Below are 22,788 nucleotides of genomic sequence, written 5' to 3'. Positions count from 1 at the left end.
GTTTTTTTCAAGACACGGTTTCTCTGTCTAACAGTCCTGGTTATCCTGGAACTCACTCTGTAGACCAAGCTGGCTTCAAACTCACAGAGATCCGCCTGCCTCTGCCTCCTGAGTGCTGGGATTAAAGGTGTCTAAGTACAAGAACCTAGCCTACAACGGTGAGATGATGGCAAAGGAAAAGGACTGTGGGGGATGGGATTCTCTATATTTTGTACTTTTTGCATAAATTTAAAACTGATATTTTTTAAATTCTTATAAATGTGGGTCCAGTGAAATGATTCAGCATGTGAAAGTTGTTGCAGCACAAGCCCAGTGACCTGAGTTCAATTCCCATAGCCCACATAAAGACGGAAGAAGAAAAGCACCTGGATAATGTTGTCCTCTGCCCTCCCACCATATGCTGTATCTTACATGCATGGATAATTTAAAAGTTAATTTTAAAAGAATCTTAAAAATTATTAACAAATCTGCCAAAACCCTATATGAGCGCCTTAAGTTCTCAAACCAGTTTTCTTTCAAGCAAGAAATCTATGAGCATTTGAAACATAGTGGGGGGAAATGCATAGCAGGATTAAACTTGTTGTGTTTCATTTTTGTACTGTGCATCGATGAACAATATTACCCTTAAGCAACCAACACCCTACAGACCTCACAAAGATTAATCAAATCAGTTTCACCAGGCCAAAGAGAAAAGACTAATCCACTGGTATCCCAGGGGAAACAATTCTATGATTTTCCTATGTAATCAAGCACAAGAAATTGTCAGGTGAATTTTTAAATGAAATTAAGTTAAGCATTTGACAGATCTGCCCAGCTTAGAAGCTCTGAGGTTCTTCTGTGAGAGCAGCAGTGTGGTAGGAGTGCTAGGAAAAACTGCGGCTTCTTTTTTTCTCACCCCACCCCCTACTTACATTAAACTGATCTGTGTACTTCTGCTTTGCATTCAAAGAGCAAAAAGGAGAAAATGAAATACAACCTTGCCTCTGTTTCCCAATCTCTAAAACAGCATTGCCCAGAAGCCATCAATACACAGCACCCATTTTTTTTCTAGATCCACTTTCCACATTTGATTCTCTTCCCCTTCTTATGAAACAGGTTCTTGACTTACACAAGCTACCCCCGCCCCCACCCCCAGCTTCCCTTGCAGCTATATCCCAAACCTCTCTGCTGATCTGCAGATTCTAATTTGGATGCTGAAGAAATGAAAGAAAAGCAAGTGTTGAGAATAATTCTAAAGTCCGTCCTATAGATTCAGTGATATCAATCAAGTTACTGCAGTGCAGCGCACAAGCAGGACTACTAATGCACCTTTGCAGAAACCACTATGTTAAGAATGGCTACTAGACACACAGCCTTTCAGCATGGTTACCAACCACTTCAAAGAACAAAGGGCTACTCAAAAATCCTTCATTAGGATTATTTTCTACTTATATTATGTGAGTTGACATCATCTGTTTGGAAACTCAGAACTCTGACTTAGGATCTTTTCTGATATTAGCAGTATGCAAGTACATACACACACACACACACACACACACACACACACACACACGCAAACGCCTTGCCTTTCTACTTTCACAAATAGAATTACACTGTACACACTACCAAAAAAGAAAACTGCATCAACATTCTATTATTTCTTAGCAATGCATCTTGACCATATTTTCCAGTCAATATAGTTTTCAAGCCATATTTATTAGTTTAAAAAAATGTTAAACTGAATAGTGCTAATATGTGGTGGACCAGCTGCTACTTTTACGACCCAGGGTACTCTTGAGTAGGGAGAAGTGAGAAATATTAGCTATAAAGAGATACCTAGACGATGAGAGGAAAGACAGAAAACACAGGATAGCCTCGGGAAGGCCTGGGTCCAAACCCACCAGCCCAGAACTTTATTCCAAAGGGCTTTTTATGACAATGCCAAGGGGAGGAGCAAAGACCACCCCCTTACGAGATATAGCCAAGTGTAGACCCTTCCAAGTGCCTGGTACTCAGGCCTGCGGTCTAATCATCCTCTTTATGCAGACCTGCTGGATAAAGCTACTAGGAAACCCAAATGGGCTTCAACACTAATACCATTGATGTAGTACTGAGGATTGTCGTGCCTTGTGTATATATTTGTGCTATTTCCACTCCAATCACATATCAGCAACCAGTACCTAAGAAAGTCACATAGTCTTTAAATAATTAATATATCTAAATAAATAACAAAATGGTAAAAACCTATGAAAACTTCTTTCATAGATAAATCTCAAAGCAGATGATTATTAAGCTAACAAACCCAAGACATAAAACAATAGCAGAAAACTTATAAGCATTAGGGTATTTTTAAAAGTTATTATGTATCAAACTATATCACATCAAATACTTTTAGAGATTGGCACACTATAGTTTACAATTTATTTTTAAAGAGCATGTCTTTGAGCTAGCTCACAGCCATGTCAATTATTTATGTATTGAACATGGCTGTTTTTACCCTACAGCAGAGCTAAGTAGCTGCAATAGAGACAAAGTGACCTTAAACCTAAAAATACGTATTATCTGTTCTTTTACAGAAGGTGATACCAGCTGAGACTGCACACAACCCATTCAGAGATTAACTCTAGTTTATTCACTAACCCCATACTGGATGGATGGACAAATGGATAGACAGATGAACAGACAGACAGATGGAAAAATGAACAGACAGACAGAGAAATAGGCAGACACAGAGACATACTTGACGAGGGTACTATATCCTGCTTACTAGGCAGTTACCATCATGAAAGTCAAGACCACACTGAGGACGCCCAGCCAGAGACAGCACCCTGGCCCTTTGCCGCTACCTCATGCTCTAGCAACAAGCTCACGGGTCAGCAGAAAAGGCATGGAGCTAGCACACATTCCATTCTGCTTGTGAGTCAGTGGCCAACATGCAAGAACCCTGTCTTCCTGCCTTGTAAATCAGTTGTCAGCTGGTGAAGAGCAAATCCCTGGAATAAGGACTCTGAGGCTGGCACACTTACATGAATGAGTTGGAATCTTGGCACATCTTCATTGAAAAGTTGCCAGCAATGACTGCCTTGTTGTCTTAAAAAAATTACAAAGAACAATAAGTCCTCATTATTTTAGTAATTAAGGACCAGCATGGCAAACAATGCTTTATATTCTCTGTTTGTCTCTGTCTCTCTCTCTGTCTCTGCCTGTCTGTCTCTGTCTCTGTCTCTCTCTTTCCTCCATTCTCTCTCTCTCTCCATCATACAGAAAATTTTATTCAGGGAAAGGCATATTAAGACCGAACTAGGGCAGTCAACCTTCTGCAGGGAGAAAGTGAAATCCTGAGTGAATGTCAAGGACCAATATCTCAGCCACATGAGTGCCAAAGCCTTCCCCAGGTAAGGCTCGGAGGGATGGCAAAGACTTCCTCTGCTCCAAGTGTGAATGCTGATGTGTGTACAGAAAATTTCTACTGGCTTTATACTTTCTACATCTCCTCCTGGTGTTTCTAGCCTGAAAATTACTCCCCTATACAGACTAATCCTATTGAGATTAGCTAAACTTGCCTCCCTATTCAGCTGTGCATAATAGACCCGCCTCTCTGTTTATCCACATGTAATAACCCCACCTCCCTGTTCCACTGTATATAACAAACACACTGAGCTTCAGGGTGCTGCAGTTTCTCCATCCAAGAGCTCAGACCTCCCAATCCCCAGCTTTTCTGTATGTTGTGTCTATGTGTAAGAGACACTATTACTTCATTACCTCACCACCCCAGTCCTGTCAGGCCCTGGAGCCCTGCTGAATGCAGCAGGTCTCTTCAAAGTTCTTTTCAGATCTGCATCAGTTTAATCTTAAGCATGTGAAAGTAGGAGTGCAACTTGAATATGTTCACTTATCAACGAGCCAAGCCAGAAGAGTCAGTGAAAATGACAGGTACTTTGTAGTTACAGTCATTTAAATGATAACATATTCCAGGAGAAGGGCATTTCAAATAAGCAAGCATGTGTTCCTACCCTGTAGCTACGTGCTTTCTGAAAGGGTCAAGCAACAGGAGCTGAACTCTGGCATCAGGAGCTAAAGGGCACCACATATGCTCAGAGCATGGAAAGCAACTAAATCCACGCCCCTCTCCTTCATGCTGATTACATTCACACCCAAATGAACATTGCACAGAGAGATCGGTACCAGATACATCGTGATGACTGTACAACTGAGAAAGTAAGAAGTTATTATAAAGGCAAACACAGAACACAAAATATCATTAGGCAGGGCAGGTTTCATAAAAGTATGCTGTAAACTTCTCACCTCCACACTTGCTTGCACATGAGAAAACATTTGCATGCACCGCACATGTTTATTTACAGATTCATGGCATGAATACGTTTATTTTATTTCCAAATAGCTCATTTCATTTTCCATACCAATGCTTTTTCTCCCTGTTTTCTTTCTAATAAACCATCTTAAACAGAGCTTTGCAAGAAAGAAAATGCAAAAATATACACACTATGCATAATGCAGTCAGTTAACAATGACCAAGCACCCAGTATATCCAAGGCCTCAAGTAAAATGTTGGACCAAAAAAACAAAAAAAAAATTTAAAAATTAAAAATAAGGAAGCCACTCATGCTACGGAGAAACACAACCTCTCTGGGAGCTATAAAGATGAAAGATAGTATTAGCCAAGAAATAAAAACATGATATTGACAACACATCACCAGCCACTCTGGAAATCTAGAAGGAAACAGCCTGCTTATAGAAATCAAAGAGGTCTCACCAAATATGGCAGAACTGAGGGACATCTTGGAGACAGAGATGCTTGACATGAGAGACAATAAAGAAGGATTCTGTGAGGAAACAAAAGACATGGAGGTGTGCAACCAAGTATGTGCTTATACAGACATCTAAGAAAACAGACTTATGGTATTTTAGATGAGGGATGTTATGGTTTGAATAAAAATGGCCCCCAGAGGACCATAGGAAGTGGCATTATTAGGAGATATGGCCTTGTTGGGGTAGGTGTGACTTTACTGGAGGAATTGTGTCTCATTCTCTTCCTGCTGCCTTCAGGGCAAGATGTAGAACTCTCAGCTCCTTCTCTAGCTCCACGTCTGCCTACATGCCACCATGCTTCTCACCATGATGAAACTGGACTACACCTCTGAACTGTAAACCAGCCCCAAGTAAATGTTTTCATTTATAAGAGTTGCCATGGTCATGGTCTCTCTTCACAGCAATAAAATCCTAACTAAGACAGAAGTTGGTACCAGGGACTGGGGTATTCCTATGATAGACCTGACCATGCTTTTGTTTGGAGGAATGTAGCCTTTGGGTCTTTGGATTAGAAAAGCAGTTGACCCCTTTAAGTGGGGCTTAATGAGTCATACTAGTAGGAGCATGGAAGACAGTGGTGCTAAGGGTGATTTGAACTGTGGGGACCTGGCTCAAGAGGTTTCAGAGGAGAAGAATATTTGTATGTGGCCTGCTTTTTCATTTTGGTTTTATAAGGAATAACAGTTAAGGGATTGCTTGAGTCTCAGAAGAGACTTTGAACTTTGGACTCTTAAACAAGTTTGAGACTATTACAGACTATGGGGACTTTCGAAGTTAGACTAAATGCATTTGGCATTATGAAATAGCTACAAACCTATGGGGGCCAGGGAGTGGAATGTGGTGGTTTGAATAAAGATGGCCCCCATAGGCCCATAGGGAGTGGTATTATTAAGAGGTGTGGTTTTGTTGGAAGTGTGTCTCATGCTCTTCCTGCATGCCAGATAGTGATTCCCTTGAATCCTGGCCATTAAACAAAAGCCATTGGAACAGACACTCCAAGAATCAGAAAATATCTAACATGTGACCAGAAGACTTCTCATGCAGATATTTTTATATATAAGATAATGAATTTAAGGTTGCGTCTTTATATAATGCCATTATTTCAGAAGGCCATGTTTTCTTACCATTGAAATGTCATGAAAACCTATTGTTTCTAATTCAATGGCAATATTACTTTGGAACTAAAGTCTACACCTTTTCCAATTTAAATGCACCTGATATCACTTGTGTGTGTGTGTATGTCTGTGTGTGTGTGTGTGTGTGTGTGTGTTCATGTGTGTAATGTGGATACATGTACATGTGTGAACATGTATGTGGAAGCCAGAGAACAACCTCAGGTGTCACCTTCAGAAACACAACATATCTCTTTTGAGTCAGGGTCTCTCATTACTCTGAAGTTCACCAATTATACTTAACTGGCCAGTGGGCCCCAGAGCTCCTCCTGTCTCTTCCACCCCAGGGTTGAAATAACAAGCACGCATCACCATACCCAGCATTTTTATATAGGTTCTGGTGATACAACTCAGTTCCTCCTGGTTACAACACTTTAACTGAGTCACACACACACACACACACACACACACACACACACACAGAGAGAGAGAGAGAGAGAGAGAGAGAGAGAGAGAGAGCTCCTGAAATAATTTTTAATAATCATTTAACAGAAAAAAATTCCATATCTACAGTTTTTCTGCATCAGGCAACTTAGAGAGCTTCTCAAGATGACTGCAAGCATGCACAGCAAAGGCAGTAGTGATGTAACAGAGAACCTATCTGCTCTTTGCAAGACTTGCAGTAAGCCTCATTAAATTTTCCGGTCTTGTTTAACATGACAAAGAAGAGCTTTCACAGGACTGATACTTCATAAGACAGAGTGCAGTAAACTTTGACCGTGTCGATAGCCTGTTTAATCTCCTCAGTTACTCTTGGAGTAATTTTTTCCATGCAATCACCAGTGTGTTACATCACTAGGTTAGCAAACGTGCTAGCAAATCAATTGTACTGACAATTGTTCCTTCTTCTTTAAAACATTTGAGTTTCTTTGGGTATTCCAAATGAGACACAAACATATCTGAAGATTCAAAGCTACCATCCACAAATGAGAAAAACATGTGAGGTTTGTAGTTCTGAGCCAGGGTTTCCTCACATAGAATGGCTGTTCCCAGCTCCATCCATTTACCCGCAAAATTCATTTTTCTTAACGGTTGAATATTCCATTGTGTAAATGTACCACATAGATGTCAAAAATCAGTAAAAGTTCATAGGGAGAGGAGTTTTCTAGGGAGGGAAGAACACAGCATCTACTGGGGAAAGAGTGAATAATGGAACAGGAAGAATTAAATGGGGTTTGAAACAGAAATGAAGAAAACAGTAGAGAGGACAGACACTAAAGATTTTCTAGAAAAGACACAAAAAAACTACTGCAGGGGCTTCCTGAAATATAAACATTTTCATATATAAAAACAACTTAAATGTAGGTACACTTTACTGGGACAACAGTCTCCCCACTAAACACCACAAGCTAATTGTACTGGCTGGCTTTGTGTGTCAACTTGACACACCAGCTAGTTATCAGAGAGGAAGGAGCCTCAGTTGAGGAAATGCCTCCATGAGATCCAGCTGCAGGCATTCTGTCAATTAGTGATCAACACAGATGGCCCAGCCCATGGTGGGCGGTGCCATCCCTGGGTGAGTGGTCCTAGGTCCTATAAGAGAGCAGGTTGGGCAAGCCGGTGGAAGCAAGGCAGTAATACGCAGCACCCCGCCATGGCCTCTGCCTCCGGGTTCCAGCCCTGCTTGAGTTCCTGTGTTCTGACTTCCTTCAGTGATAAACAGCAATGTGGAAGTGTAAGCCAAATAAACCCTTGCCTCCCCAACTTCCTTTTGATCATGGTGTTTTGTTGCAGCAACAGGAACCCTAAGCCACTAACCAATAAAAACCCAATGTCAGGAATGGGTTACTTCTATCAGAGCTGTTGGCCAGTTGGGTCCTATAGACTCCCAAGTTTGACAGATTGTTGCCACCACTCTTAGTCACCCTCCAGAACTGATGGCAAGACTCTACGGCTGAAGATAGCACATATTTGAGTCACAGAACATGGAAAGTTCAAGCAGGTACTGACCTGGAAGCTTAATCCTTACTGGCTAGCATTCAAAAGGAAGGTGCAATGTACGCTACTAGAGGAATGAAGTAAAACCCAGTCTTATCCAGTTGTTAACCCCATGAGCTAAATTACAACGTGTCTGGCAAGACACGCAGACTGGCGTAACGGTGGCACACACGGCATAGGAGCAGCCAACCACTTTCTAGTTCGATTTCAAGCCTGTTCAACAAGATGGAACCCATGCGTGGCACAGTCATCAGTGCCAAGAACTCGTGGCTAGACAAGTCATCGACCCTAGAGGGGAACCCACTATTACTCTGCTAATGCGGCACAGTACGGAGCCAATTCCTCATGATGTCTCACTCTACCCATAGATTAGTGCCTCTCTCAAACCTCATCAAAAAAGCTTCTTTTTGCAATCAATGGTGATTAAAGCAGAGAGCTACAACCAGTCAAGACACAGAGAATGAGGGAATGCAGAGTGCCCAGGCCTAAATGTACATCTCTATCACACGAGCTCGGGGGCGTTGAAAGACTAAGAGGCAGAGGTGGCAGATAAAAGGAAACACTGCACGATAGGGCAGTGGCATATACGTGGCACATATGAACAACCATCGTGAGGTTGGAACAGCATACACAAAACCTGTGCAAGCTCAAATCAGACCAAACCCCAGCATGGAGGGGAGAAATGGGCATGAAGTCCCATCCATAGCTGAAGATCTACTGGCAATTTATAGATGCCGAAGGAGAGAGAGTTAGCTTTCTTTAAGGGTGTGGCCCCAGCAGGTCTCCCATGCTCCAGTGGGTGGCCACACACCTAACAGTGTATAGGCAACAATAATGAGACTTGATGGTTTGTTAGGGAAAAAAAAAGGAGGACACAGGTTGAGTAAGTAAAATTGGGGGTGGACGGATGAGGAAAAGGTTAGGGGAGGGGACGAATATAGTCAAAATTCAATGTATGAAATTCTCAAAGAGATAATAAATATTTAAATTTGAATTTTATTTTCAAATGGATTTTCTACAGCAAGGAGCAATATGTGAACTTCACACAAAGGAAACTGGCAAAGAAAAAAATTAAACACTAAATTACAGTCGCTATACATCAGCAATAGAGCTGGGAAGAGAAAAATGACTTAACACAAGAATTGAGGTACAAAAAAAATTATGTTAACTGCCAATTTAAAATGGATCACTGGTTTGTAAATTGGTAAGAAAAAAAGCACCAATAAATTGATGCATCTTTTCAGAATTTTAATTTAAGTAATTCTGTTCATTTTGTTTTGTTTTGTTTTGTTTTTTGTTGTTGTTTTTTGAGACAGGGTTTTTCTGTGTAGCTTTGGAGCCTGTCCTGGAACTCACTCTGTAGCCCAGGCTGGCCTTGAACTCACAGAGATCTGCCTGACTCTGCCTCCTGAGTGCTGGGATTAAAGGCATGCGCCACCACTGCCCGGCGTAATTCTGTTCTTATTTTCAACAAAAAATAGGGGCTAGAGGGATGGCTCCGTGATTAAGAGCTCTAACGCTCTTGCAGAGGGCCTGGCTGTGGATCCAAGCACACACATCAAGCAGTTGCTAACTACCTGTAACTCTAGTTCCAAGAGCTCCTCATCTGGCTTCTGCAGGCACGTGGTACACAGAGACTCATACAGGCACACACAGACAAAGGAAGGAAAGCAGAGAAAGGGGGAAGAAGGAGGAAAATTAGACAGAGTTTTTCTGTCTACCACCTTGATACACACATAAAAACAAAACCCAAGCATAATAAATTGGGTTATGCCTAAGACTCTTACACATTTACAACACAGTTCTGGTCAATCATTTGTGCAGTTACAGTCATGGTATCCATATTTCTCCAGAAAATACTAATCAGTGTTTTCTGCATTAGTGTTTTCTGCATTAGTGACACATCACTTTTTAAAATGGATCCAAAAAAAAATTAAATGGTTGCCCCTAGAGACTCAGGGGCATGAGGTACAGTCATGAGGTACAGCCCGGTCTACTCTTGCTTCTGAAGACTGGTAAACCACTGAATACCTCATTCATTTCTCACCCCTTTCCACATCCCCACAACCATTTAGACCTCATTGTCAAGGGTAGGTTTCTGGTGTTTCTAAACTTTTTGTTTGGCATGCTGATTAAGGTTTTAGAAGGTCTTACTATGTATCCCTGCCTGTCCTTGAACTCACAGCAATCCCCATTCCTGTTTCCCAAGTATTGGTATTCTAGGTGTGCACCACCACATCCAGCTTTCTGGAACTTTCTCAATTGTGGCTACCTATTCAGTGGGGAACCAGTATTGGTTTTTATATTTGTACATGAGAAGCAATAGCAAGTACTGGCCCCTGGAAAACAATTACTGCAAGATGCTATTGACTTCATGCTCCACACACTACCAGGATGCAACCAAAGCATACACAGGTATTAAAGAAAGCAGGAAAGGGCTTAGTCCAGATCTTGTGAGCTTCTCATTTGCAGAACAATTTTTATTTATTTCTATTAATGAATTAATCCTCTCAATGAACTACCAGAAATATATTTTAAAGAAAAGCTATTTGTAGAATATTTATAGCTTTCTCTTTATTGCGTGAGTATACAGACTATACATTTACAGATTTTTCTACAGAGACTTTTTAATACAGACATAATTTCCTTCTCCCACATACTTAAACACAGGTAAACATATGTTTCTTGCAACACCGTTTAAAACTGCCAGAATTCAGAAGCAATTCAATGTTTCATTAGCAGGGGAAAGGTAAGGACATGGTATATATTTTATGAAGTAAAATTCAGTTACACCTATGTGAACTGACAGAGACATATCCAAATATTGGGCAAGTAGGAAAAGTTATTTGATGGATGTATGGCTCAAGAGGCCCCACCGTAAAAAAGGTGCTATTGTCAATTGATTGCATCTGGGCAAGGTTTCCCTTAAGGGTGTGACCCCAGGTATGTCCGCCAAGCTATAGTGCATAGCCTCATACCCAGGAATATGTAAGTATCACAAATTGTACCTGATGGGCTTTTTATTTATTTTTTTTTTTAATTTTTATTTTTCAAGACAGGGTTTCTCCGTGTAGTTTTGGTGCCTGTCCTGGATCTCACTCTGTAGACCAGGCTGGCCTCGAACTCACAGAGATCTGCCTGGCTCTGCCTCCCGAGTGCTAAGATTAAAGGAGTGCACACCACCACTGTCTGGCCCTGATGGTCTTTTAAGAGGGTAAGAGAATCACAAGATTGGGATGGTGGGTAGGAGTGAGGATGAATATGATCAAAATGCACTGTATGAAATTCCCAAAGAATTAACAGAAATATATTTTAAAGAAAATCTATTTGTAGAATATTTATAACTTGTTCTTTATTACTTGAGTATACAGATTATACATTTACAGATTTGGGTAAATTTATAGAAAAATATTTTGCAAAGCAAGTTACAGGAAAGTACTTATATCTCTTTTATGTTCTATGCATAAGCAAGTATGTTCCACCTAGTCACCTATGAAGATAAATATAAATACACAGAACTGGAACTAAGGAATAGAGTTGGGAGTGAAGGAAAGGAAAGGAGAACATTTTTGCTATTTTTATTCTGTGTATAAACTATATATGGCTATGGATCTGTAATGGGTGAACTTGTTACAAAGTGCCATGACTCATGATCCTAAATTTTACACAGAAACAAAAATACATCACTCTATCACATGGCATAAGCTTAGTCACTAAGAACATAACTAACTTAAGATTTGAGAGATATGTTTGTTCAATGTTCAAACTAAATCTGGAAAGTAGGTAGGAAAATTCCACTGGGCCCAATGCCATGAATAGTACAGTTTATCAATCGCAGAAAACATGTCAATAAATTCAAAAGTAACTTTACACTTCAAGTTCACTGAAAGCCATTGATTCTCCTCCCTACCCAATGTTGAATCAAAGCACTCTCCTCAGTAATGAAATTATGTTCTTTGCACTTGTTTTAGATGTACAACAAAAGCTCTCCTACACAGCTAAGATAGAAACATAAATCTATGTGGACAATCCATACGAGACCAGAGACATATAAAGTAAAAACACTTGTGATCAAATAAATGAATACTTCACTGTCAGGAAACATATGCTGCCTAAGGAATACATAGATGCATGAATTGAAATGATATAGTATAGATAATACACACATAGACTGAAATTATATCTACCGATTTCTTTTTTAGAGCTAACAGGTAACTTTTTTAGATGACTGACATTTTAGCTTCCCAAGGAAATCTATGTCTAGAATCCTTAAAAAATAAAATAAAATTTAAAAAATTTTAAAAAAAAACTTCATTTCAGGAATTGTGTAAACAATAATACTTCAGATTGGGAGAAATCACTCTTTCCTAACAATACCATACAAGTCAGTTTTCAAAAACTGACTGAATAAAGTGAAATAGGAACCCAGTGCATGGGTCTTCAATGAATGACAGGGGATTCATACAATGATTATTCACTTAAGGTAATACTTATCCAATAAAACTGTATATGCCTCAGATTTTCAGGTACCTTTGTTCTTCATAACCAAGATGCATTTCCTAATTAACTTGTTAACAGGTTAATAGCCAGAACTAGGAGTGTAATATATTAGTAATATTCAAAGGTCATTAGCTTGCCGAAGAGTGAGGAAGTAACCCACTTTCCTCAGTAGAAATAATTGTTCTTAAAATAATAACAAATATACTCAGTAATAATAATGATGCACAATAACTATTCATAAAGTAAGGGCAATGTTCATTCTCTGAATAATGCCCTACTATTGTACACAATTGTGCAGTATAATCACAATTGTAATAATAATCAACAATGGCTATTCACACAATAGACTGTTACTCAGCAATACAGATGAACCAGACACAGGCAATAACATGGATGAATCTCTGTAACACTAGGTTGGACAAAAAGAGACAAACACGAAGAATATACGTGAAACTCCATTTCCACAAAGCCCAGAAACATGAACAGCTAATCTAATCACAATCAGAAAGCGACTAGGCTTAGAGCTGAGAGAATGGACAGGCAGAAAACGAACCGGAAAAGGCCTGCAAGGAGTGATTAAAATGTTCTGCATCTTGTTTTGTATAGTGGCTATATGAATATATGGGGCTGTCAAAAACCCATCAAACCGAACACAATAGCTGTGCATTTTATGGCACATAAATTACATCACAACAAAAACGTGTGGTTTTAAATGTAACCATTCAAGAGTGATTTGCCAAAGTAATGTTCTTGAATTCGGGGAGTGGGAGGTGGGAAATACACTTTAGATACAACAAATCATTTGATATTTAAATTTTCCATTACAGCTGAGAAATAAGCAGTCACAGATGTGTGGTTATAGAATTATGATTGTGAGCTAAAAGGAGAGCAACCATGCATCTAGGTTGACTGCGACAGACCCCCAGGGAGACGTGATGCCACAGCACATTGTTCACAGCGCCCCTGGCTTCATCACAGAGTCCCCTGATGTAGAGGACCTTTGGGGTCACTTATCCAAGAGGGACTTTCAACGTCATGAAGTACAAGTGCCTTCACTTTCTCAATCAAGCCCCAAGGACTAAACAAAACTGAGCATGATCTTTCACTCTTGTTAACATTTTACATTCCACAATCAAAGTCTAACTCCATGGGTTTCTCTGAAGTTTACATCTGAGGACAAAATTGAATGCCACAGAACCCAATCTATCCTTAAGGAAAGTAGAAAACGAGCTTAGGGGGAAATGTTAGAAAGAAGAGAAAATTAACTATGTAAAAGAATATAAGGATAGTCACAAATACAAAATATAAGAAAGCTTTACCTGCTGCCCTGTAAAGTATTTTAGGTTCAAAAAATATACATGGATTTTTATCTTCTATGCATGACAATAGCAGTCCCTTGGCCTGGAAAGGGCTTCTGGGTATAACCACCTGCAAATACACACAAGTTTAGTAGGATACATCCCCAGTAAACCCATTTCTAAGGGTTGATACTTAACCAAGTGTAACTAATTCAACTAATGACCCAGGTATTTGTTTATATTACAAAGTTTAAGCACTGTCCCTCAGAAATCTCTTTGTCCACAGTATTTCTAAAATGCTGTCCACATTCTGATAACTAAGATGCTGATCCTCCTAGCGGAAAGGGAACCTGCCAAGCACATAAAAAGAAAGCCAAGAGAAGTGTCCATCACTAAGTGCCGCCTCCTACTAACGCTGTTACCGCTTGCAAATGTCCAGTACCGCAATCCCCTTCCTTCTGATGGGCAAGTGCAACCTGCACTTCACAAGGGAGAAAGCAATCCACTGAATTTTGTGGACCAGATATCCTAGCATCCAGTTGCACAGAGAAGAAAAAAGCATGGCTCTTCCGCATCTCCGGTGGACAAGCAAGGGCTCCAAGACCTTCAGGAAGGGACACTGCCCAAGGTCACAGAGCTTGCTAGGACAGAGATTCTTATTCTGTTCTGATGCGCACGGGAGACCACACTCTTGACCACGGTTCTTCAAATCACAAATTTGTACCTAAATTTTCATGATTGTAAAGTAACTGTGGAAGAACAAACTTTACTTTGGAAGGATTATTAGAATACGCCTAGACCTACTACAAAGATCAAACAAGACTCCTTGAAACAAACCACCTTTGGGTTTCAAACTCACTATTGTGGTTTTTTTGTTTGTTTGGTTGGTTGGTTGGTTTTGTTTTGTGGAGCTGGGAATCAAATCCTTAGCTTACACATACTAGGCAAGTGGTCCACCCTGAGCTACATCCCCAGCCCTTAATCTGATTGAGAGAAAGCCATGCTAGGTAGACCAGGCTGGCCTCAGACTTTTTGAGTTTTTTTTTAAGTTTGTTTGGTTCGTTGGTTAGTTGGTTGGTTGGTTGGTTGATTGGTTGGGGGTTTTTTTGGTTTTGTTTGAGACAGGGTTTCTCTGTGTAACTTTTGGAGCCTATCCTGGAACTCACTCTGTAAGACCAGGCTGCCCTCTAACTCAGAGATCCGTCTGCCTCTGCCTCCCGAGTGCTGGGATTAAAGGTATGTGCCACCACTACCCAGCTGGCCTCAGACTCTTAATCTACTGCCTTGAGGGAATTGTGTCACTTTTAACAAAAGACTTTTGTTTAAAATTAAAACAGCAAAAATCTCTTTATTAACCATATCACACAATGCCTTTATGCTTCTAATCTTTAGTTTCTCCTTGCTTTATTTATTTGTATCAGCCTTAGTGTTTATATATATATATATATATATATATATATATATATATATATATATATCATTTCAAGTTTAAAAATAAGATACAGAAAACAAACAGTAGAAGATTAAAAGTTCTACTGTTTAAAAACTCTAGGATATGGTGTAAAAACATTAAATATGATGAACATCCTACTCAAACTCAAAAATAAGTGCTGCCTCCAGGTGGCTCTTGTCCAAAAGTATCAGAAAAGCATATGGCTTCCCTTCAACCGGGAGAAACATTATTATGATCCAGCAGGAAAAAAAAAATAAGGAAAAAAATGTATACATTTTACAATTGATTTGTGTTGTCAAAAACAAACATGTTTCTCTGAGTTTCTGTGATTCCCTGGAAAGCTGTTTGGTGAATACCAAGAGAGAAAACACTCAAAATATTTGTACCATCCAAAGACTTGAGCTATTACAGAAGACAGCTACGCATGGAAGACTCTTCCAAGCAGACTGAATAGTTAGTTACCTTACTCTAGATTGGAAAAGATTCCCATCTATATAACAGCTTTCTCTCTGTCTCCTTAAAACCTGAAAACTGAGCTAAAAGCAAGCATGACTTTGAGGTAAATATTGACTACACAGTAGGTTTTATTAAAAGTACCCCAAAATCAGTTCAATGAGAAAAACCCATAAGAAAGAAGAAACTAGAGCTTTAGGAGAAAGTCACACCTTTTAGAATCTATGGAGTTAACTAATGCCAACATCATGCCAGTGCTGCTTCAGGAAGAACATTCTAGAAAACTGGGTGTTATCAAGTTACGTTAAAAAGAAATGCTAACGACCTCCCTGTCTCAAATATAGTTAAGTTCCTATCAGTTCCAAAGTCCTGTTTGTCTTCCCTCGGGTAAGGTCACTGGCTAATACTAACAGCATGAGCAAAGGTGGAAACAGCAAACGATGATCAAATCCAGGAAGTAAACAAGAATACCTTGATTCCTGGGCAATGGGCAAAAAAGGCTTCCGGACTCTGAGAATGGTAGAGAGCCCCGTGGCCCACACAGCCCCATGGGGCCCGGATGGTGAGGCTCCCGCAGTTGAAAAGATCGCCAGAGCGATAGCGGTACTTGGCAGCTTCGTTGACAATCTGCGGAGAGAAGAGGAAGCCATAATGACGCTTTCCTGCCCAGTGCGTGTCCTCCAAGCATGCCGCTGGATCTTCAAATGCATTCCCATTACAACTGCGAAGCACCCACACAAGGCAACAGGTTGCTGAAGGCAGGGCGGGGGTGGGTGGGCAGTGCCTATATTTGAACACTCAGGGACTGACCCTAAGAGATGCCCTTCCCGGCAAAGCATGAGGCGCCTACCTGATCAAAGGCCGGGAAAATATAGTCGGCAAACTGGATTTCCGCAATGGCCGTAGCACCAGTGACTGCGATTCCGATCCCAAATCCAACAATTCCTTGTTCACACAACGGGGTGTTAAACACTCTATCTTTTCCTTTTAAAAAATAAATAATTAATTAATAATAATAATAGGAACAGAAATAGAAAACAAATTTAATGCAGCAAATTAAAGCACTGCAACGTACAATACATCTGACAACTGGGTGGGATAAAGAAATAAGGAACAGGTAGAGGAAACCGTAGACAGCATTATGGCTGACTCAGTACATAATTGTATCAAACATAAGAAACCTAAATATGCCAATCAGAAACAGTGTCACACTGAGATTGTTTTGAAAAGCAGAATCCTGCTATTTGAAGGGAAACCGTAAATAAAAAAAATTAAACAGTAAAAACCATAACCAAAAGGAAGTAGACATCACACTATCAATAGCAGATGTTAAGGGCAAAGGCCTGACTTAATAAGGCACAATTCATACCGTTAAATGGCTGAATTCACAAAGTCTTAAGGATGGTACAACGAGTACCAAGCAGTTTGGAGTAAACGACACAGCCAGATGGAGCACAGGAAGGTACATAAGTCAGTATGGGATTGAGACACTGTCTGGGTAACCACAGAAAAAACACCCCCAAAAAGAAAGGGGGCTTTTCAAACATAGCTATAACACAAGAAACAATGTGACTTAACTGACATCTGCAGATACCAGTGCCTGCACCAAGCGCTCTAATCCTGACAGGAACGGACCAACCCTGTTTGCTGGGCTATCACACTATCTCAACAAGTTCAGTATGTCTCAAAGCAAAAGACTTGGATGTGGGAAAGAGACATGTTGGGGGAAGTGGAGATACGTAGCGGGTAGGAGGGGGCTGAGAGAAGTGAGAAAGAGGAATCAGGATGCACTTTGCATATGAACAAAATTGTCAAATAGCAAATTCAGTAAGAATTATTTGTAAGTATGTTCTCTGGCCATGGTGGGACTGCACTAGAAATCAGTAACAACAACAACAAAAAAAAAAAAAAGGTAAGAAAATCTGTATGTGGTGCTGGAGATCTCTGTAGCTCTTGCCTAAAATATAGGACGCCTTAGGCTCAAGACCCAAAATTCAAGAAAAAAACAAAATATGAAGGGAGGGGAGGGGAGAGGAGAGGAGGAAAGCAAGAAAACCAGCTAATTACTTTGCTGTGGTTTGATCGTAAAACATCCCCTATAGGCTCATGTGTTAGAATACCATCACCCCATCCTACCACCCTCATGCCCAAGCTTAGCAGCCCTGTTGGGGAAGGATGTGAGCCTTTAAGAGGTGGGGTCTTTCTGAAGGAAATAGGTTCCTGGTGACAAGCTCTGAGGCTCTCCCCACTTCCTCTTTCCTCTCTACTCTAGTTATGAAGCAATGTGACCAGCCAAGCCTCCCACTCTGTCACCAAGCCTTCCCTGTGGCTGTCATGTCTTCCCCACTGTGATGGACAGTACCACTGAGCCAAAATAAAGCCTTTCCCTCCTAAGCTGCTTTAATCAGATTGTTTTATCACAGCAACAAAAGGGAGGGAGGGAGGGAGGGAGGGAGGGAGGGAGGGAGGGAGGGAGGGAGGGAGGGTAAAGAGAAGGAAAAAGAGGAGAGATGAAATACAGTTTGTGTTAAATCTATGGCCACACAACCCTGACTGTGCCCGATCTCGTCTGATCTCAGAAGTTTGTGTTAGAAAGCTTACTAAGTGCATATCTATAATATGTAACTCAAAAAAGAAAAAATGGAAATTAGAAAAGGTATTTGAATGAATAACTAAACTCTATATCTGAACTTACTGAACTTCTGAAGATAACTGCAGAGTTGCTTCTTTCAAACCAACCCTCCTCTATTTACTAAAATTCCAGGCAAAAAGCAATCAATTTTTAGAGGCACTGGAAAGCTAAAAGCAGGCATAAACTGAACACTTGAACCTTGAAAGAAGGGACACACAAAGTAAATGATGACAGTTAGAAGGCATGCCCAAAGGCACTCTCCACTCTGTGTCAGAGACTGCTAGAATCCAGACAGACAGACTATAGTAATGGTGTCAAAGAACGGCATCTGAGGAGGCCAGTAGCTACAAACCAAGAAAGCACATTCCGTTTATTCACAAATTGGTGGAGAACTCACTGACACCTGTGCCTGCACACCTGTGCCTGCACACCTGGACCTAAACACCTGGACCTGCAAACCTAACTCAGTAGAAAATAGCCTCTGGAATTAAAAGAGCTAAGCAGAAGTTTCTCCTGTGCCCACTAAAGAGAACACAAGAGTATAGAATCCTAGTCTCTTTAAGTTAGAGCAGCTTCATGCAGTTTAGGGAATACACTATTGAATAACGAATGGGTCGCCAAAGGAACTAAGAGGGAAATTCAAATATTCCTAGAACTAAACAAAAGGAAAAACACAACATATCCAAACCTATGGGATACAATTAAATCATGAAATCAATCCTGGGGGTGAAGGGAGTTTCTAGCTACAAGGGTCCACTTAAAAAAAAAAAATCAGAGAAATCTGAAATAACTAAATGATGTAGCTGAGGGCATTGGACAAGCAAAAACAAGCCAACTCTAGAAATGGTAGGTAAGAAGACAAATTAGTAAAATGAGAGAGAGAAAAAAGAATTAAAGAAACCAAGAGTTGGTTCTTGGAAAAGATAAATAAGGTTTTCATATCCTTAGATAAACTAACCAAAAGAAAAGGGAAAAATTACAACAGATACCAAGGAAATTCAGAAAATCATCATGACAAACCTTAACATATCCCATTAGGTGGACATGGTCACAGAGACAGACCTTTGACACCAGCGTGTAGGAGGCAGAAGCAGGTGGATCTCTGTGAGCTCAAGGCCAAAGTGGTCTACACAGCAAGTTCCAGGCCAGCCAGAGCTATAAATTGAGACCCTGAGTAGCTGGAGTATTTTTGTGTCCACCCAGCTCCTGCAGCTGTTCAGACCCAATTAAACACACAGACATTTATATTATTTAAACTGTTTGGCCTAGTGGCTCAAGCTTCTTGTTACCTGTTCTTACATCTTAAATTAACCCATTTCTATAAATCTATACCTTGCCACATGGCTCGTAGCTTACCGGTACTTTAAATCCTGCTCCCCATGGCGGTGGCTGGCAGCGTCTCCCTCAGCCCTCTCCTACCCAGCATTCTCCTCTCTCTTGTCCTGCCTACCTATACTTCCTGCCTGGCTGCTGGCCAATCAGCGTTTTATTTATACAGGACATCCCACAGATGCTGCCAGCCACAGCAATGAGGAGCAGGATGTAAAGTACCGGAAAGCCACAAACCACGTGGCAAGATAGAGATTAATAAAAATGAGTTAATTTAAGACAGAAGAACTAGACAGCAAGAAGCCTGAGCCATTAGGCCAAACTGTTTAAATAATATAAGCGCCTGTGTGTTTATTTTATAAGTGAGCTGCAGGACTGCCGGGGCTTGGCGGAACCTGGAGAGAAACTCTCCAACTACAACCCTGTTTAAAAACAAATCAAACAAATCATACCTCCTTAAATTGGAAAATCTAAGAGAAATGAATGAATCTCTAAATGCATATGACCTACCAAAATAATCCCAGATGACACCACTAACTGCGTCTAATACATCTCTAAGAAGCAATGAGACTGACACAGTAATAAACCTCCAAACTAAGACTGGGGAGACAGTTCAGTCAGGAAAGCAGTTGTCTCACAAACATGAGAACCCAAGTCTACTCCCCAAAACCCACATTTAAAAAAGCCAACCACGGCCCTCCATCCCTTGGGACTTGGCCACTTGGTGTGGACCCAGGGTCCCCTATTTCTTCCCTGCCACCTCTTCCAGACATTTCTTCTAGCCCACCTCCATTCCTTTTGTGACTCCCTCTGACCCACAGGACAGCTTTCTACCAGCAACCCCACAGCTGCCACACTAAGCTGGGACTTGGGTATGCTATGTGCGTCCTCCTTCCCTTATCTCCTAGCACACCACTGTCCTCCTGAGACTTGGCCTCTTGCTGCAGAATTAGGGTCACCCTAGCTTTTGACTGACATCATTCTTTCTAGGCCATCTCCAACCCTTTGTGAACCTCCACCAATCCACAGAACAAGGTCTCTGCTAAGGACCAACAGCTGCATACTTAGCTGAGACTCAGAACCACTCTCTTTCAGGGAACCCACAGCCACCACACTTGGCTGGGACACAGCCACCTCTATTCTTTTGTGACTCAATACCAACTCACAGAACTGCTCTCTAACAAGGACCCACAGCTATCACATTTGGCTAGGACCCAGAATGTGATAATAACAACTGTCTTAGGGTTTCTTCTATTGCTGTGAAGAGACACCATGACCGTGGCAACCCTTATAAGGAAAACATTTAATTGAGGGGGGCTCACTTACAGTTTCAGAGGTTTAATCCATCATCCTCATGGTGGGGAGCAGATAGACATGGTACTGGAGAAATAGCTGTGAGTTCTACATCTTACAGTCAACAGGAAGTCAACTGAGACACTGGGCAGGATTCTGGGCACAGGAAACCTCAAAGCCCGCCCTCACAGTGACACACTTCCTCCAACAAGGCCATACCCACTCCAACAAAGCCACACCTCCTAATGGTGCCACTCCCTATGAGATTATAGGGGCCAATTACATTCAAACTACCATAGCAACCAAAGAAATGAACACCTACCCAACATAAGACCAGATATCTACACTAAGAACAGCACAACCTTCACAGCTCCAGATGCCTCACAATCTCAGCTCAAAACCACAAACATGAACCACCGAGACATAATGTGCCTCCCCCAGGAGCCAGAAATCCCATTGCAATAGGCCCCAAGAAAAGCAACTTAGCTGAGGCACTACACTAGAACTTCAAAACAGCAGTTATGGATATGTCCCAGGACCTTAAAGAGGACATGAATATATCCTTAATGAAGATCATGAAAACACAAACAGTTGAATGAAATAATGGAAACAATTCAAGACATGAAAGTAGAATTTCACAAAGAACTAGAATTGCTAAAGAAAAGCCAAGCTGAAACGAAACTTGAAATGAGGCTGGGCGGCGGCAGAGGTGGCACAGGCCTCTAATCCCAGCACCTGGGAGGCAGAACCAAGAGGATTTCTGTGAGTTCGAGGCCAGCCTAGTCTACACAGCGAGATCCAGGACAGGCTCCAAAACTACACAGAGAAACTCTGTCTCAAAAAAAAAAAAAAAAAAAAAAAACTTGAAATGAAAAACTCAGGAGGTCAAACAAGGAGTTCGAAGGTTTAAGTCTTACCAACAGACTGGATGAAGTAAAAGAGAGAATCTCGGGTCTCGGAAGACAGGAGAGAGGAAAGCTCAGCTGAAGAAAATGTTAAAAAAAAAAAAAAAGATACACGCACAAAACATTCAGGAAATCTGGGATACTATGAAAAGACCACATCTACAAATGATAGAGGAAGGAGAAGAAACCCAGGTCAAAGGCACAAAAAATATTGTTAACAAAATCATAGAACATTTCTCCAATCTAAAGAAATACCTATCGGGCTGGAGAGATGGCTCAGAGGTTAAGAGCACTGACTGCTCTTCCAAAGGTCCTGAGTTCAAATCCCAGCAACCACATGGAGGCTCACAACCATCTGCAATGAGATCTGGCACCCTCTTCTGGCCTGCAGGGATACATGCAGGCAGAATACTGTATTCATAATAAATAAATAAATCTTTAAAAAAAAAAAAAAAAAGAAATACCTATCAAGGTACAAGAAGCATACACAACACCAGATGAAGAGGACCAGAAAAGAAACCCCACAACATAAAATTAAAACACTGAATGTACAGGGATAAAGGGAAAATACATGTTGCAAGGGGAAAAGACCAAGTTACCTATAAAGGCAAGCCCATTATACTAACCCTGACTTTTCATTGGAAACTCTGAAAGCCAGAAAGGCCTGGACAGATGTTCTACAAGCATGAAGAACCACAGGTCCAGCCTGGCTACTACACCCAGCAAAACTATCAATCACAGTTGATGGAGAAAGAAAAACAGTTCACAATAAAACAAATTTAAGCAACTTATGTCCATCAACCCAGCTCTACAGAAAGCACTAGAAGGAAAACTTCAGTCTCAAGAGGTCAACTACACCCAAGAGGACACAAAGAATAAATAATCCAAGTACAGTTAGTCAAAAGAGGGGGGGAAAACACACCACAACAAAATGAAGGAATGAATAATCACTGATCAATAACTGTATTAATGATCATGATTCCCCAATAAAAAGGCACTGACTAGA

General features: G+C 40.8%; 1 protein-coding gene across 2 annotated transcripts in view; it reads right to left on the bottom strand.

Moving 5' to 3' along the window:
* Positions 1-22,788, bottom strand: part of Bckdhb (branched chain keto acid dehydrogenase E1 subunit beta) — a 185,707-nt gene that overhangs the window by 117,165 nt on the left and 45,754 nt on the right. For both annotated transcript variants that reach the window (XM_059267042.1, XM_059267041.1), the window contains exons 4-6: positions 16,474-16,607; positions 16,095-16,250; positions 13,739-13,847 (exon numbers count right to left, since the gene is read on the bottom strand). In XM_059267042.1, the coding sequence (XP_059123025.1) occupies positions 13,739-13,847; positions 16,095-16,250; positions 16,474-16,607 (399 nt within the window). The remainder of the gene's footprint in view (positions 1-13,738; positions 13,848-16,094; positions 16,251-16,473; positions 16,608-22,788) is intronic.

The sequence above is a fragment of the Peromyscus eremicus genome, chromosome 7, assembly GCF_949786415.1.
Source record: "Peromyscus eremicus chromosome 7, PerEre_H2_v1, whole genome shotgun sequence".
NCBI lineage: Eukaryota > Metazoa > Chordata > Mammalia > Rodentia > Cricetidae > Peromyscus > Peromyscus eremicus.
The sequence above is the reverse complement of the archived record's forward strand: the minus strand, read 5'-3'. Positions and strand labels throughout refer to the sequence as shown.